Here is a 15,971-nt window from a genome sequence, read left to right as displayed (position 1 = left end):
TGACAACGTGAGCATACATCGGCCGTTAGTCGCATCTTGCCTTCGAGGATCTCATTAACATCACATCATACATCCTCCCTCCTTCGAACTCCCCACCTCACTGACCCCTAGTCTAATCTTCCTCCTCTCGCTGCCACCCCCAACGCTGCCACCCACCAGGCTCGACCAAGCTTCAACCATCCATTCGTACCACACCTTCCTGTTGTCCGTAGCGCGGAAGATGGAGACGGTAAGGGTGGAGGCATCGGGGGTGTAGAGCGGTGTCTATGTACTCACGTCAGCGTACCTAGGAACAGGGGGGCCAGGAGAAGGGTGGGAGAGGAGGGGAGGGGGGGGGCGTGGGGGAAGACTTACTTTCAGTGGGAAGAAGATCGGGAACCAACTCATCATCTCCGGGCTCTTCTCATCCATATTGAGCGGATTTGTACTCAGCTCAACCCCCGGATACAGCGTCGCTTCAAAGTATCCCGCAAGCCCGTGACAGACAGCCCGATCTCGCAGATTGAAACTGAGACGAGCCTGCCGCGTGTTGTGAGTATTTTCGGAAGACGCAGGAAGCGGTTCCATAGGACCGTGGCTAAATGACCAGACGGGGAGGACGTTGGGCACAGGAGTCGGTATTGCGGAGCTATCCGTAGCGGATGAAGTCGTACTGGGACGCGAGGTCGTGGAGAGATAGTCGATTGCGTGTAACATCACCACGTAAGGTGTGTTCGGCGCTTCTTTGTCAGTCATTGTACGGGCTAGGATATCGGCGTGGAGCTTAGGAGCCGCGATGGGGGTAAGATAGGCTGTGTAGGAGGCGGGGATTGAGATTCCGTGAGTGGGGTTTAGCAGAGGGAGGATGCCGTCGAGGCATTCCGGTGAGAGCTCGTTGTCGGCGAAGGAGCCCAGGAGTTCGGAGATGAGGATGTCGATGGGGCCGTGGCTTACTGTTCGGTCAGTGGTGGAGGCTACGGCAGAGAATTGGTTCTGGCTAATGACTATGCTACCGTTTGCATCGCGAGGTGGCGGCCACTGTCCTGTATAGCCGGAGGGTTGGGTTGCAGTTTCTCGTAGCGGTCCTTTCCAAGATCGCATATCCGACTTGACAAGATTGACGCAATTGCTCCATCTTTCTTCATTATGTCGTTGCAACAGCACGAAAGCGTTTGGATTCTTCTCCACGGCCCACATGTCGATCGGCACACCCTCGCTCTCGCTAGCTAGCAGTGCTTTCGTGACCAGTGGACCCCGTCCAGCGCCCACAACAGCCACAACGACTCGGCCCTCCGGCCCTGAAGCAGGCTTGCCTTGCTCGCGCCAGTCAATCAGAGCCTGGGCGATGGCTTGATAGTACAAGTCATACTTGACAGGGTCTTTCTCAAAAACTTCGTATGTGATGCTTTCCAAATTGTCGGTTAATGGCTGCAGAGGTGATTGTAGATAGTCTTGATAGCCGGCACCGAAGCGCTGGAGCAGCGTCTTGGGAGGCTGCTTGCGCTGGAGATAGCGGAGGTAATTGAGATGAGGCGTTGGTCCGACATTCTCGGACTTCCTGCTGTCTTGTCGCCAGATCTGGCTTGCTTCGGCAGGCGTGGGTGCGGATGCGAAGGGCCCAGCTGCTTCGCTAGACGGTTGCCAGCCATTGGCCACAGTTGTGCTGGGTTCGGGCCTGTCGGGTGCAGGCATGGAACCAACGTCCACGAGGAGGATCCACGGAGCATTGCGGATGCGCATGTACTGGGTCAGTAGTTCTTGATGGCTGTGAGTGAAGGCGGGATGGCCTGTGGCATTCTGAAAGAAAGTCTTCTCACTGAAACAAATGAGGCGCAAGGGCTCTGAGTGCCACCGAGAGCGGACGCTGAGAGGTGGGAGATGCGATGGCACCGAGAGAGCTATGTTCATTATTAGCAGCCGCTTGTTCTCAAGGCCTGGCTGACGTTATAAGAGACCATATGGGAAGTAGGTACCTCAGGAAAGATGCCACGTGATCACCACAAGGCTCCAAAATCCAACACTGCCGGCCATGAGAGCTAGCAATACGGAAATTCCGTAGGAAGGGTGTAGGCGATGGAAATGAAGATGTGTTTCTATTCTTACCTACGAAAAGCCTAGCATTGTATGTACATAGCGTCCTTATGACGTTCCATGCATCCCATGTGCCGAAGAAGTCAAACCTCGTAGACCTCTTACGCCTGACGTTTGCTCCATCATCATTCTGATCCGATTCTCTCACTGCTCCTCTCGTAGATTCCATGGAGCCTCTGTTGCTGTGCCCCTCTGAGAGTCCCATGTGTTTTGCTCTTGCTTCCTTGGCCAAACTTCCCTCGACTTCGTCGCTGTCTTGCTCAGAATCGTCCATCATGGGTAGCATTATAGAGAGTTGTATGTATTGTGCGATCTTCAAAGCTTCCTGGACGGCGTAGGCGTATTGTGTCACGCCTTCGCCATGGAGCTTGCTGTGATGCAACTTTGGACTGGGTAGTATTATGTTTCCTATTCCACAAAATGCTGCGTATGCCACTTCTAATTCCAGGACTTGACGAGACAGGCAGTATATCACCGGATCTGGCGAACAAAGATCGATCCAAGGGCTCACCACGGCGAGCAGATGGGATACGGTCGCGCCCGGAGCCAATGGTGTGTCAACTGGCGACAGAGAAGGTATAATCGGTACCGACAAGTCGGTGCCTGGGTTCTTCTCCAGCTCCGCGATGTGAGTGGATACGAGGGTAAGCACTCGTGTGTGAAAACTTGGAGTTGTGATAGGGCTAGTAAGCATGTCATACTGGGAATTGATTAATTTCTCATCATGCCGGATCTGTTATTCGACAACTCACATTACAAGCATGGGCTTGCTCCAGGACTTCTGGAGTGACTCGTACGCGTTTGCTGTCATGGTGTCCAATCCAAAAGGTGGGGGTCCAATCTTCTGCTGGTGAATCCATCCTGCTGGAGTGAAGAGATGACAATTGGAGTGATTCGCGATAGTAGAACGTGAAGTAAGACGGTGATCATCTACGTAGAAGCTAAAGCATTATCCTCACATACCAAAGAACAAAGAACAAAAGACAACAGAGATCAAGGAGAGGCAGCAGATGTGCCTGGGTGCCTTGCCTTCGCAGCAGATTGGACCCTTATTAGCCGCAATTCCAGTCAGGACTAGCGCGATATCAGGCCGAGTTCAGCCTTACAGAAAATAGTTGACGGAGTAATATGCACCAACTCTGCACTTTAAATTAGCAAACTCTATCATTCTTTCGCCATGGATCGCAGACCAGACTTACAAGGTCAAGGCCGCTTTAAGCGTCGAAAGATGGAGGACACGGATTCTAGAAACAGTGCAGAAAGCGACGATGACGGAGGCGTCAAGGTTGGAAATTTTGCTCAGCCCACTGAGGTCAAGCCCAAGAAGGAGGACCTGGATGCCAGGCCGAGCCGACACACAGAGGGAATAGACCAATTGGTAGAAAAGACCAGCAAGAGAAAGAGGAAGAAAGAGGAGGACGCAGAGGAGGCGTCGGATCCATACATAGCACGGCAACATGAAGAGCCTGTACCAAAGAAGAAAGAGCTGGACCCGAGAGCGAATCCGTATCTTGCTCACAGATACGAGGAGCCGGCGGAAGATGAAGGTAGTTACAACGGCTACAGCAACGGCTACGGGCGCCCAACGAACAGGATGAACGGAGTGTCGAATGCTTCGAGTTTGGCCCGATTCCCGAGGCATAAGTCTACCGCGGCGATGGCCAAGAACGCAGAAGATGGGCCCAACAATCCATTCAGTGGCCAGCCTCTGTCGTCACAATACTTCAGTATCCTCAAGACTAGGCGGAATCTGCCTGTTCATCAGCAAAGGTGTGTGATGTGAGATCCGGTACCGAAAGGCTACATACTGACACCATGCACAGGGACGAGTTCTTACAGATGTATCAAAAGTCTCAATTCCTCGTATTTGTAGGGGAAACTGGTTCCGGGAAGACTACTCAAATACCTCAGTTCGTCTTGTTCGATGATCAACCACACATTCAGCGCAAGCTGGTGGCATGCACGCAGCCTCGCCGAGTGGCAGCGATGTCAGTGGCCCAGCGTGTAGCAAATGAGATGGATGTCACGCTGGGAGATGAAGTGGGCTATAACATCCGGTTCGAGGATGTGACGAGCCAGAAGACTATCCTGAAGTACATGACGGACGGTATGCTGCTCCGGGAAGCAATGAACGACAATAATTTAAACCGATACAGCACGATCATTTTGGATGAAGCGCACGAACGTACACTTGCAACGGATACTCTAATGGGGCTACTCAAGGAAGTTGCACAGCGAAGGCCGGATTTGAAGATCGTCATCATGTCTGCTACTCTGGACGCCCAGAAGTTTCAAAGCTACTTCAACGATGCGCCTTTATTGGCAGTGCCTGGACGTACGCATCCTGTCGAGATCTTCTATACACCGGAACCGGAGCGAGATTACGTTGAGGCTTCGCTACGAACAGTATTGCAGATACACGCCAGCGAACCGGAAGGCGACATCCTATTGTTCCTTACGGGCGAAGAAGAAATTGAAGATGCGTGTCGTAAGATCAGGCTTGAAGCAGATGAGATGATCAGAGAGGCGGATGCAGGCCCCTTAACAGTCTATCCTTTGTACGGGACCTTGCCTCCTAATCAGCAGCAAAAGATTTTTGATCCCGCCCCACCACCAAGTAAGAAGGGCGGTAGGCCTGGCCGGAAATGCATCGTCTCGACAAACATTGCCGAGACATCTCTCACCATTGACGGAATAGTCTACGTTGTAGATCCAGGGTTTAGCAAGCAAAAGATCTACAACCCTCGTATCCGAGTCGAGTCACTCCTTATATCTCCCATCTCGAGGGCGTCTGCCCAACAGCGAGCTGGTCGAGCCGGTCGAACACGACCCGGAAAGTGCTTTCGGCTATATACTGAAGGCGCATTCAAGAAAGAGCTCATCGAAACCACTCACCCTGAAGTTCTTCGCTCAAATCTGTCCTCTACAGTTCTGGACCTCAAGAAGCTCGGTATTGATGACCTTGTCCACTTTGATCTCATGGATCCTCCCGCGCCCGAAACACTAATGCGCGCTCTCGAAGAGCTCAACTACCTCGCTTGCCTTGACGACGAGGGAAACCTGACCGCGCTCGGGAAGCTTGCCTCCGAATTTCCCTTGGATCCCACCCTCGCAGTCATGCTCATCTCATCCCCCGAATTCTACTGCTCCAACGAAGTGCTGTCTCTTACCGCTCTCCTCTCAGTGCCCCAAGTCTTCGTCCGCCCCGCTTCGGCCCGCAAACGCGCGGATGAGATGAAATCTCTCTTTGCGCACCCGGACGGCGATCATCTAACTATGCTCAACGTCTATCACGCTTTCAAAGGACCAGAAGCACAAGCCAATCCCAAGCAGTGGTGCCACGATCATTTCGTCTCTTTGCGAGCTCTCCAATCTGCCGATAATGTACGCCAGCAGCTCAAGCGGATTATGGAAACGCATGAGATAGAGCTTGTCAGCGCTCCCTTTGAAGACAAGAACTACTACACAAATATCCGACGAGCGCTCGTTGCCGGCTTCTTTATGCAGGTCGCAATGAAAGAGGGCAACAGCAAGACGTATGTGACCGTGAAGGACAACCAGAATGTGATCTTGCATCCGAGCACAGTACTGCAGACGGAAAGCGATTGGTTGCTTTACAATGAGTTCGTGCTTACGACCAAGAATTACATTCGGACTGTGACTACTGTAAAGCCGGAGTGGTTAATGGTGAGTCTACTTCTAGGCTTAAGCCCGCGCTTGTGGTCGATTTGCTGATTTGATGCAGGATATCGCGCCAACGTATTACGACATTACAGAGTTTGGCAAGGGACCTGTTAAGAGCGCCTTGCAGAGAACAATAGATAAAGTCAGGAGGAAGGAGGCTACGAAAGGACGGAAGAGATGAGAATTGGCCATGACTGGTAACACCTGCGGAAAGATTTTGCCATGATCATTTGAATACACTTCGGATCCGCCATCGTTGGTCCAGCGGTGCTCTGTGCATAGCTCTCAACTACATAGCGGGAGAACACCATGCAATACAGACTCACCTAAAAGAAGAGTAGCCCGCTGCAAGGTTCTCATATCCTTTCGTACGAAGCTTTCGCAGTTCAGCTCACCGGCAATTCTCTATTTGAAATGTGCGATACGTGTATGACTCTCCTGGTCCGAAGTGTTCGACAACGTTGATCAGACCCAATGTGTCGGGCGGGCCGGTAGATGCGGACCCTGAGAAAGTGGCCGTCGCAGCGGCGAAAGTCCTTTGGAGTTTACCGCAAAGGACAAGGCCCCTTCGTCGACACAGTACCCCGTCTAGACCACTCCTGCATATCCAATCAATGCCAAGTTTCCTGCACTTGAGTGCCGTGAGATTACCATGACGTCTATGAAACACACACTCGCCATCTCGTCATGTGGGCGTTCGTTTTCATGGTCCGATGAAGAGCTGCCTACTACTGTAAGCATCCATATCTTTCCTCCACCAGGCCGTCCTTCAGAACCATAACCAAATGGATACAAACGTCCCGTAGTCCTGGTATCTTGCCCTTTCTTCAGAAACCCATCTGGGATCGCCCGGATCTTCTTCCCACCTCTTTCTTCATGCATTGCGCTCAATATTCACGGAATCGGCTACACATGCTGCTTCATTGTTTGATTCGTCCCCCACTCAAGCCCTGTAACAGCACCACCTTCCCGGTCCGTGGGTGCGAGCAAGATCGGCATCGGAGGGCGAAGGTCGGACCACCGGACTGAAATGGCGATGCAGGAGTTGTGGCCGTGTGGATCGGGTGGCTCGTGCTGTTCCGGCCGACGATACGTGTTGTGCTGGCTGCTTCTACGAGGAGGATTGGCACTTCTTGCAGTGGGGTGGCATGGATGATGAGATGTTTGGACGCCAGAACCGGATGGAGGGTTGAGAGTGTGGGGGACAAAGGTTTTCTCCTGGTCAGCGGTGCTTTGGCTGGTACTGAACGTGTGCTAGAATATGTAAGTTCGGAGACATCAGCGCTCAAGACTGATACTTCTCCGTACGGCGTTTTCGCTGAGCCGCGGCTGACTTTCACGCAGTAAGCGTGTTTTCGGCACGTGTTGGGCTTAGGGACTGCGGTGAGGCTTGGATGGCGGTGGGCTTGAATGTCTTGTATTGGGGTGCTTTGTGCGTGTGGATGTTGGGTTTCATTTGCTATCGTCGCTGCTATCTTCGTTTCTGACTCGGTGCTTCTTTTGCTGTGGTGCTGCTTTGGACAATGTAGACGCTCGGGGCGCTTTTCTTCTCGTTACTTCTTGCCCACTTCATGCGCCCGATCGGCCTGTTTCCTCTTCATCTTCCTTGTCCTCCGAATACTTCACGTTCTCCCAGTCGTTCTCGTCCTCCTCAGCTGCCTCCTTGTTCTTGTCCTCCATCATTTTCACATCCTCGTCCAACTTCTTCTTGTTCTCCTCCCTTCTCTTCACATTGTCTGTGTCACTTTGTTCTCTGATTGCAAGCTGAGCGAAGATCAAGTTGTACTTCGAGGGGTATGGCCCTAGGACTGATAAGCTGTTGATGCGCCCCAACGGGACCATCTGAACGACGTAGAGTACGGCATCTCCGATTTGGCACCTCATCCGTGCTGATGATCAAATGTTAGTCCTGAAGACCGCATGAATGAGCGGTAGTGGTGTGGTTACTCACCAAGCACGATTTCCCCCGGTACAAGCTTCGCTACTTTCACAAATGTTTCTAAGCAGCAATTACGGGAAATAGGTAGAGACGGGAGACGTACTTGGCGACCGTGTCGCCTGTCCCATGGGGTTTTCCGTAGGCATCGCCCGGTTTGCCGTCTTCTTCTGACGTGTGCGAGGACATGGTGGATGAGAAATGTCAGTAGTGAGTGCAATGACGCGTATCCCAGACGGTGTGCGTTGCAAGTTTGGCCGCCTGTGTCTCTGTGTCTCGAAATTACTAGCCCGCTGATGGTGGCGATGGATGGAGTAAAGATGCGAGTCTGTGTCTTTGAGCGGCTGATCTATCGGGGATAGTTGTGTCTGGATATGAAGAAGTCAAGTGAAGAGAGAGGTAGCGATGCCTTTTATACATCCTGCGACGTTCGCCTGATCCACGGCGTTGCACGCACAGCCTGATTCTTGACCCCGTGTTTCGGTCTCCGGAGTCCGATTCGGCCAGCCATAACGGTCGGATATCCGAAACTTCCAGCTACGACAGCAGGCGGTCTGAGGGTACGGAGTCGTGTCGTCCAATTGCTCTAAGCGGTCGCCTCATGACATTCGCCTTTTAGGCTTAATACTGTATCATATATGGGCAACCAAGCTTCGAGTTAGGCAGCCTAAGGGTGATGGAGCATATTTTTCAATTTTTATTTTAGCCTTCGTTTCGCATGTTTCACCTTGTGGGCTTAGGTGAAGTCGACACCATGTCTGAGGTGTTTCAGCGGGTACTAAGTTGTCGGAGGGTCGAAGGTCTCGATATCGGACCTTTAACATTGTTGCATGGCTACATTTCCTTGTTGGATCAGGCGACGACATCTGGATTGATACCATCTTTGGAGTCCTAGGGCAGGGTTTCAAGGGGCTCTTCGTTTGGGCGTTTGGGAGTGTCTTGGCGCAGGGGTATGAGATTATGGCTGTCATATAAGATAATTGAATGGCATTTCAAAAGTCTGTTCTTGCCACTGATACATTTCGTTGGCCACTATCTGGCGTTTCTCCCTATCTGGATGTTTTACGAGGATCCTTTGACTCGCTCGGCCTTGACATACAAAACCATGTACGCCGGTAAAATCCCAGGGCCCTCAGCCAGCCAAGCGGGCCGAGATGAGATAGAGAAGTAATCCTTCGAGACCACGCGCAGACACACTGATCAGCTTCGCCTCACCGCCTGCCTCTCGTTCTCATCATTATCTCGACGCAGTGTCTCTTCGTCCCCGAAGGTCTCGCCATCATCACCACGAGCCAGCTTCTCTGCGTCCCAGTCTTCCATCCACTTCGCCACCACCCGACCCTTCTCGTCAAGGTCCCACCACATGTCAGTGATCATTTGGCCTGGAAAAAGCCTCAGCTCATCCTTCTCACGCCACTGCTCCGGCACCTCCTTCGTCTGCACATTCTCAAGCAAGTAGTAAATCGCGTAGCTTGCATACTCGCCGTCTTTTTCGACAACGCGGTAGACGGGGGTGTCGCTGACGCGACCGGCGGATTTGTAGTTGTTGAATTCGCTTTCGATGATGACGAGCTCTTCAGGGGGGTGGAAGGCCTGCGGGTGTTTTGCGGAGACATAGTTTCCAGGGAGTCTCAGACGGCTAAGCTCTGGTGGGGGACCGGTTGGGGGGACCGGTGAGCCTTGGGGCATGGGTTCGGGCTTGGGCGATGTCATGGTCGCGTCGTGGAAAGTGTGGTTATGGAGGTCTGTTGATTGTGGACGTTGAGTTGTAGAGGATTTTCTTTTAGGGATGTGTGTAATGTTGAGGAAGGAAAGACGGAACGTTGAGAAAAGCGAAGTTAAGTAGTCATGTGAAGACATCTCTGTAACACAGGGTCGTATCACGTGAATAAATGACGCCGTCTCAGCTGTCCAATGGAAACTTGGTGCAGTCTAGGCAGCGGCAATGATTCAGAAGGGTCTGTTTCGATGCTGTTCCGAGACCTTGTCGTTTCGTCGAATGCAGTGAGGGATATGCAAGCGTTTGGTTTCAAAAGGTGAGCAAGGCGACCGTATATACTGTATCTACCCAGCTTTTCTTGACTGACAAGATATAGGAACGCGCCTAGTGGTAGTACCTTACATATTACGAAACACACGAGAGTTTGGCCCATTGCTTGGTCGTGTCAGCTCTCGAACAGCTCCTAGCAAGAGACACTGGGTCAACTTACCCCGTTTGAGGCGGGACAGGTCAGTGACCAATGGTACTCGCAAGATGATTCCGCCGGGTTTTGTAACCCTTGAACCTTCATCATACCACCCCCACACTCGGGGTCGTCACTGCGCGGCGTCTGCCCTGGAAGGATGAGTCCGCCTGCAATTCAGCTTCTCTGAAACGCCCGTCGCCCACAAGGCTACTTCACACGCGATTACCTCTCTAGAGTGGATGCCGAATAGTGGCAAAGCTGCCGATTGACCCTGATCTCTGCACGGCTGTGCGCCGCTGCGCTTGTCTGGCCTCCATCTCGCCTGCTATTCTTCAGTAATGTATCAGACTGCGCTACCTCAATGTATGCGCTACTTTGTGATTCAAGTTGGATAATGCTGCCATTGCTGTTGGCTGACAGCTCTGCATGGCGGACTGAAGGTTGGGTCATTGCCCTTGCACAAAATAGAAGGGCGTCACTTTCGGTCGCGTTTGGTTCGTAGGATTGGATGACGGACCCCTGCGTTCAAGGCGTATTCGATATCGTAAGCCATTGGGCCGGGCCGTTGAAAGGCAGCACTTCAGTAAGTCGGCAGGCCGAGTCTTTTGGCGAAATCTCTTTCTCTTTCCACGGCATGTTGCATAGCCTCGGTCCGAGTACAACCATGCTTACGAGCGTATTCAATCATGAATTGAAACTCCTTCAGCCACATTCCATCCTTCTCTTCTGTGGTACCGTAACATGCCGCGCGTAAGCCTCTTTTCCCAGGACAGGTGGTGCCGAGCAGTCGAACAGGGCAGGCAAAGGATCGGCCCGAAGAGAGTATTCAACGAGAGATTTGCTCGCATGAGAACCGGGGTTGAGAAGGCGATGCCGGGAGGGTAATGATCTGGGTTCGGAGACGGGTATTGTCCCCCAGTGAATCTATCCGTAAATGTGTAAAGTGTGCGAAGCTAGGTACTCATATGCGGTCTTTGTACCAAGAGGGCATCATTTCAAAGCGAACGTCGTCGTTTCTTCGACCCCCATATCGAAACTCTGAATTCTGTGTTTCCTTTCTCGTTGTCTGAATTGTTTGGCTTTTGTCGGGTTACTAGAAACTTGGGAAACTTGCATTTGGGTTGGAGTTGCGGTTACAAAAGCTTGGCATTGAGCTTCCGGATCGGGAATGGTGGAAAGTGGAATGGAGTGGTGTTTACTAGGCGCCAATGTTAGCCGCTAGGTTCATGGATGTTAAAGGTGCTATTGAACAGGGTACTAGACGCCTAAAGAGGAGGCGTCGGCTGGGCTGAGATTTAGTCTGTAGGAATATCACGTTTGGAGCGGGTTGTTCCTCGGTGGTTTGTTTTCTTGAATGAAGCGTATTGCAAAAGTGGTAGCAGTGAAGCACACTGCCTTGTTCTTGTCTCAACGTATCCTCCCAAGGTATTAATCGCAAGGAATTGTTTCTGCCGCCCATCGTTCCTCCTAGAGAGCAACAACTCTGTTGTCGTACCAGCTCTTCGTGGTGGCAAAGGTATCCCATGCTTTTGCATCACAACAAACGGTTTCGCTAATTACTAATAAGGCAGCACGCTTCTCAAACGACTACCTTTGTCGTGCTTTCCTCCACGGTTAACCCCTTCCGTATCTTAAGCACGCTGTCCACAATGACAGCATCGATTCCCTCGTCCGCTTGCAGCTGTGTCTTTGTTAGCATCTCTTCCAAGTCTGCCACTGGATACATGCTTACCTTTACGTTCTGTGGATCATTATTTAAGCTGCCGTAGCTCACACAAACTAGCCCAGACTCCTTAACTACCTTGACCAATCGTGGAGCAATGACCAAAGGCTCCGCCGCCGATACCACCCCAAGGAGGTTCCATCGCGAAGCGAAACGGATGGCCTCTTGCAGACTACTGGCCCGAATGTCACCGACGGGACTGGTGCCGGCTTCGGTGAGGAAAAGGATGGGTATCGATGGCTGCTTGAAGGATAGCAGGAGGCAAATGTCCGGGTTGAAGCTCGAGAAAATGACATTTCGCTTCTTGCCCAGGTCGTATACTTTGGTGAGCACTTCGTCGACGAAAGAGTTGAGCTCGACGGCGTAGGTGTCCATCTCTTGCTCTTCGCTTTCGTGCAGCATGGGGTACTTCATCTCGATGTTAAACCCGATGTGCTCAGGTAGCTTGATGAACATCTCTTCCAGCGTGGTGAAGGGAGCTTGGATGAAGTTGCCGCGGCTGTTCGCTTTGAAGCCTTTCTCCTTGAAATCTCGGGTATTTTTCATGCGCTCGCTCATATCTGACGTCGCGTCTTTCGTCAAGTCGCCGAGTGACATTGAACGGTGCTTTCGTGGGTCCGAACCGTTGATGGCTCGCGCTGCCGCTGAGACAGGTGATGAAGGTCGGGATGGGCGAGGGGTACGACGGTCGTCATTGACATGAAGAAATTGCTCAAGCGTCAAGGTGTGCACCGGAGCATCGATGCCGGTTTCACTGACAAGAAAATCGTGGTAAATGACTGGGACATGGTCTTTCGTCAATTGGACGTCAAACTCGATGTATTGAGCTCCGAGGTTGGCAGCTGCGATGAACGACTGGATGGTATTCTCGCCGAGCTGCAGAGAATTTCTTGCAGCTGTGTTCTTGCCCAAGCCTCGATGGCCGATGACCATGGTTGAAGCCATACTCTTCCAATAGGTCAAGTCCTCGGCAATAGTCATGTTAGGATGCGTGAAAGGTGTGATGATTAGGAAGTTGAAGTTGACGGAGCCGATGACTTCAAGGGTGCTTGCTGCCATAATGGGAACAGCGAGATCTCCTTGTAAAGTGATGCGTTTGGAGCCAACGCTAGGCTTGATGCTTGAAAGCATTGCGACACCACGGCCTACTCTTTGATCGTTGGATCCTGCATAGGTTGGCACTATGTCGAAGAGCAGTCTCACTTTTGTAGCATCGAGCGCGGTGAAAACGATAGGATCGGTACTAATGTTGTCTTGCACAGGCAGGTCAATGATCGAAGACTCTCCGTTTGCTTCGCTAGCGGACACGACGACGGATAGCGCAGTGTCGAGCTGAGTGGAGTGAGCGTCGGCGAGTGGGATTCGATCTAGGTTCACAGCTTCGACAACCTTCCGAGTGTCCATAGTACCAAGACTAACAAGGATCATTGTTTCTCTTGTCAGATAGCGATGCCCGTAGGTTTTGACAGGCTCACTCCTGCGCAAGGTCCCATTGCCGTTGCCATTAGTCGTTGCATTCGACGTCCTCTCTGCGAGTGACTTGTTTGGTGCGATAGCATTCAGAGGAATGACGGCGAGCGGATCCAACTCGGTTGATGAAGGCAGGGCCGTCACGTCTGCTAAGACCTTTGCAATAGCCATATGACCTCTCAGCGCTGCGTGCTCTTTCGCTGTCCAACCGGAGGTGTCTAACCTCTCCAAATCCGCTTTTGCCGCAACTAACATCTTGACAAAGTCGATGTGACCGTCAACGCAGGCGACGAATAAGGGCGTCCAGCCAAACGAGTTCTCAGCAACCTCTATGTCGGCCTTCTGACCTTTGTGGTCCTCAAGTAAGATCCTCGCGCATTCCGTATGACCGAAGCGAGCGGCGACATGCAAAGCTGTTTCGCCTTGGTCATCTCGAAAGTCGAGATCCACCCCAGCTTCCACAAGCAGCTTCACAATAACGACAAAGTCCGCCTTCACAGCCAAAGCAAGGACTTCTCCTGACTTCGCTATATGTTTCTGTACCGCTGCCTGTCGAACATTGGCATCCTTCCAGTCTACGGTCTCAAGCAGTGTTCTTGTGGTTTGAGAGTGACCACCAATGACACTTAAGTGCAACGGCGAATATCCGTCGGCGTCCTGCAACAAAGGCGCATCAATACCGTGGCTAACTTCGCATTGTCCCCAGGCCTGGATGCGGGAGACTATGATCTGACAGATGGCGACACATCCATGTTGTGCAGCGTAATGCAGCGGCATTCTCTCATACACATCTCTAGCCTCAATAGCAATCCGCTGCTGTGGACGTAGCTGATCCAGAAGGTATTCCAACAGCACGATAGCTTTGTCGTCCCTACTCAGCTGGCTGATACCATCGCGCTCCTTGGTCGAAAATGATAGAGGAAGTAGGACAGGCGGTGCGGCTGGCTTGATGTAATTCGTTGTGTCGATGTTTACAGCATCCGTAGTGGGCTCCCCATCTCCTGAACACTTGGAGCGTCCAATAGTGATGACTAGGCGGTGTATGCAGTTACGCTTGTTAATATCATCCCCCGCATCGAGTGTATCGATCATCGACAGGAGCTGGTCAATGCATGCTTTCGCGCTGCAAGATATCGCTCTTTGCAGAATATTTAGAGTCAAGATGGGCGGGAGACCTCCATGAGGATGTTCTGCGTTCGGGCTTCTCTGTGACAACAATCCGGTCATTCTGAGTGCATCATCTGTACGTATGGCTTGATCGACACTGTCCAGTATGCCTGCAGGAAGGGCCAACATTGCCTTGGACGTTGCCCGCCTCAAAGAGTGAGAAGAGTGAGTAGAGCTGTTATCGTCGCGGATCTTGATCTTTCCAAGCTTTTCGAGCCAGTCATTGATAGTCTTCGTCGTCTCCAGGAGATGGATGTTGGTTGCGAATTGCTTTAGGTCAACCTTAGAGTCCAGGTAGCGTCGCTGCGTTGCAGTCTGTCCAATCTTCTTGTCCAATTTCTTGGTGATCTTTACAAATCCTTGTCTGTTGGTCTCCCCGTACCACTTCAACTTTTTCAGTTGTCCTCGTAGTTCCCGTAGGGCCCCCCAGAGATCGTCCTTCTCATCCTCGTCTATGCCATTTGCTGTGTCCAGTGACAGGCCGTAACGATCATGAAGTAGTTTGAGTCTCCTAATTGCATCCCCATACTTTTTGTTGTAGAATTTGTCCACGTCTTCAAGGTTGCGGTCGAGCGAGTAGAAGAACTCTGTAGGCGGTCAGCATGTAGCCACTAAGTGCAATTCACAATTGACTGACCAGCGGTGTCTGCGCCATCTCCATGCTTGACCCCTTCTCGCGTAGACTTGATGAGCTTCTTTAACGCCTTATATTGGATGTATGAGGCGGACCATTCCGGAACCTGGTTTCCGGGAAGATTTCGACCAAACTTCATGGTGAGAGCTCAGACAGATACTGAAGTGGAGCGCTGACGGTAAGACAAGGAAGGATGTAGCGTAGACAAAGGAATGGCACTGAGAGAAAGTGTTAATGACAGAGGCGCAATCGGACCCGATAGAAGGCGAACAAGGACAGAGCAGAGGCGGCGGTTTTGAAAGCCATTGAGGCGGTGAATGGTATCATACAGGTAATCCAAACATATCAAAGGAATTTGTGTTGAACGGAGGGAGCTTTCAGTGACAGTGCCCTGCACTAGACACGTGTGAAATGTTTTATTGGTCGTGCGTGCCTCGACTGAGGAATCTGGTTGGTTGATAGGATTGTGGGGATCAGGACAAGGGCAAGACAAGGTTCGGAAGGGACGTTGTGGATATGCAGGCATCCACTTTAGGTACATCAAGTAGGTAAGAGTAACAGCATTCGAAGCAAAGCAGCAAGATCCTGTACTTTTTTGATGATATTATTAGTATACGACGTTGAAAGGTCTTGAAGCAGAGAATAGAGACGGCAGCAGCAATTTGGAAAAGCAAAACCTTGGTCGCCTCCTCAATTTCTTGATCTTATCTCCGCAATCTCCTTAGCGCGACCCCCAGTCCTGCAAGGAACCGCAATTGCAAGAAATCTTCCTCTATTCCTAAAGTACATCTATTCACTGCCTTTTCCCACGCCCTCCAAGGCGCAAGATGCCCGGACAGACACCTTGAGCTTACTCCTCGAAAGCTGACTCGCAGATGACTGCTGACCGTACCGGTTGTGGCAAGTAGATGGGAGCCGGCTCAACTATGGAGCTCTGCACCGGGTTATCCTGGACGCCAAGATCTCGGATAACGCCCCGCCTGCAGCAGGGTTGCCGGGCTCGCGGGTAGCAAAAAAGCCCGCACACCCCGAGTTAGTTCAAGGATTCACAACACTTCACCATCGACAGCAGTCAAAAAACTTTTCCTTTAGAAGCTGTAG

At 51.7% G+C, this 15,971-nt stretch overlaps 5 protein-coding genes across 5 annotated transcripts; 1 reads left to right on the top strand and 4 right to left on the bottom strand.

The window, feature by feature from the left end:
- Nucleotides 1-60: 60 nt before the first annotated feature.
- HO133_006968 (uncharacterized protein) lies at nt 61-2,930 on the bottom strand (the record flags this gene model as incomplete). The annotated part of the gene is made up of 4 exons (XM_037297864.1): nt 61-264; nt 355-1,877; nt 2,083-2,770; nt 2,823-2,930. The coding sequence occupies 4 exons, from the start codon at nt 2,928-2,930 to the stop codon at nt 61-63; spliced, it is 2,523 nt and encodes an 840-aa protein (XP_037156499.1).
- A 317-nt stretch (nt 2,931-3,247) lies between these two features.
- HO133_006967 (uncharacterized protein) lies at nt 3,248-5,935 on the top strand (the record flags this gene model as incomplete). Its single annotated transcript, XM_037297863.1, has 3 exons — nt 3,248-3,840; nt 3,894-5,757; nt 5,816-5,935. The coding sequence occupies 3 exons, from the start codon at nt 3,248-3,250 to the stop codon at nt 5,933-5,935; spliced, it is 2,577 nt and encodes an 858-aa protein (XP_037156498.1).
- A 1,388-nt stretch (nt 5,936-7,323) lies between these two features.
- On the bottom strand, nt 7,324-7,879 carry HO133_006966 (uncharacterized protein; the record flags this gene model as incomplete). Its single annotated transcript, XM_037297862.1, has 2 exons — nt 7,324-7,570; nt 7,797-7,879. 2 exons carry the CDS (start codon nt 7,877-7,879, stop codon nt 7,324-7,326), a joined length of 330 nt encoding a protein of 109 aa, XP_037156497.1.
- An 873-nt stretch (nt 7,880-8,752) lies between these two features.
- On the bottom strand, nt 8,753-9,403 carry HO133_006965 (uncharacterized protein; the record flags this gene model as incomplete). The annotated part of the gene is made up of 2 exons (XM_037297861.1): nt 8,753-8,863; nt 8,906-9,403. 2 exons carry the CDS (start codon nt 9,401-9,403, stop codon nt 8,753-8,755), a joined length of 609 nt encoding a protein of 202 aa, XP_037156496.1.
- A 2,052-nt stretch (nt 9,404-11,455) lies between these two features.
- On the bottom strand, nt 11,456-15,009 carry HO133_006964 (uncharacterized protein; the record flags this gene model as incomplete). The annotated part of the gene is made up of 2 exons (XM_037297860.1): nt 11,456-14,823; nt 14,874-15,009. The coding sequence occupies 2 exons, from the start codon at nt 15,007-15,009 to the stop codon at nt 11,456-11,458; spliced, it is 3,504 nt and encodes a 1,167-aa protein (XP_037156495.1).
- Nucleotides 15,010-15,971: the final 962 nt, after the last annotated feature.

This window comes from Letharia lupina (assembly GCF_014066315.1).
Source record: "Letharia lupina isolate WasteWater1 chromosome Unknown contig_3, whole genome shotgun sequence".
Classification (NCBI taxonomy): Eukaryota; Fungi; Ascomycota; class Lecanoromycetes; order Lecanorales; family Parmeliaceae; genus Letharia; species Letharia lupina.
This window is presented reverse-complemented; position numbering and strand designations above follow the sequence as displayed.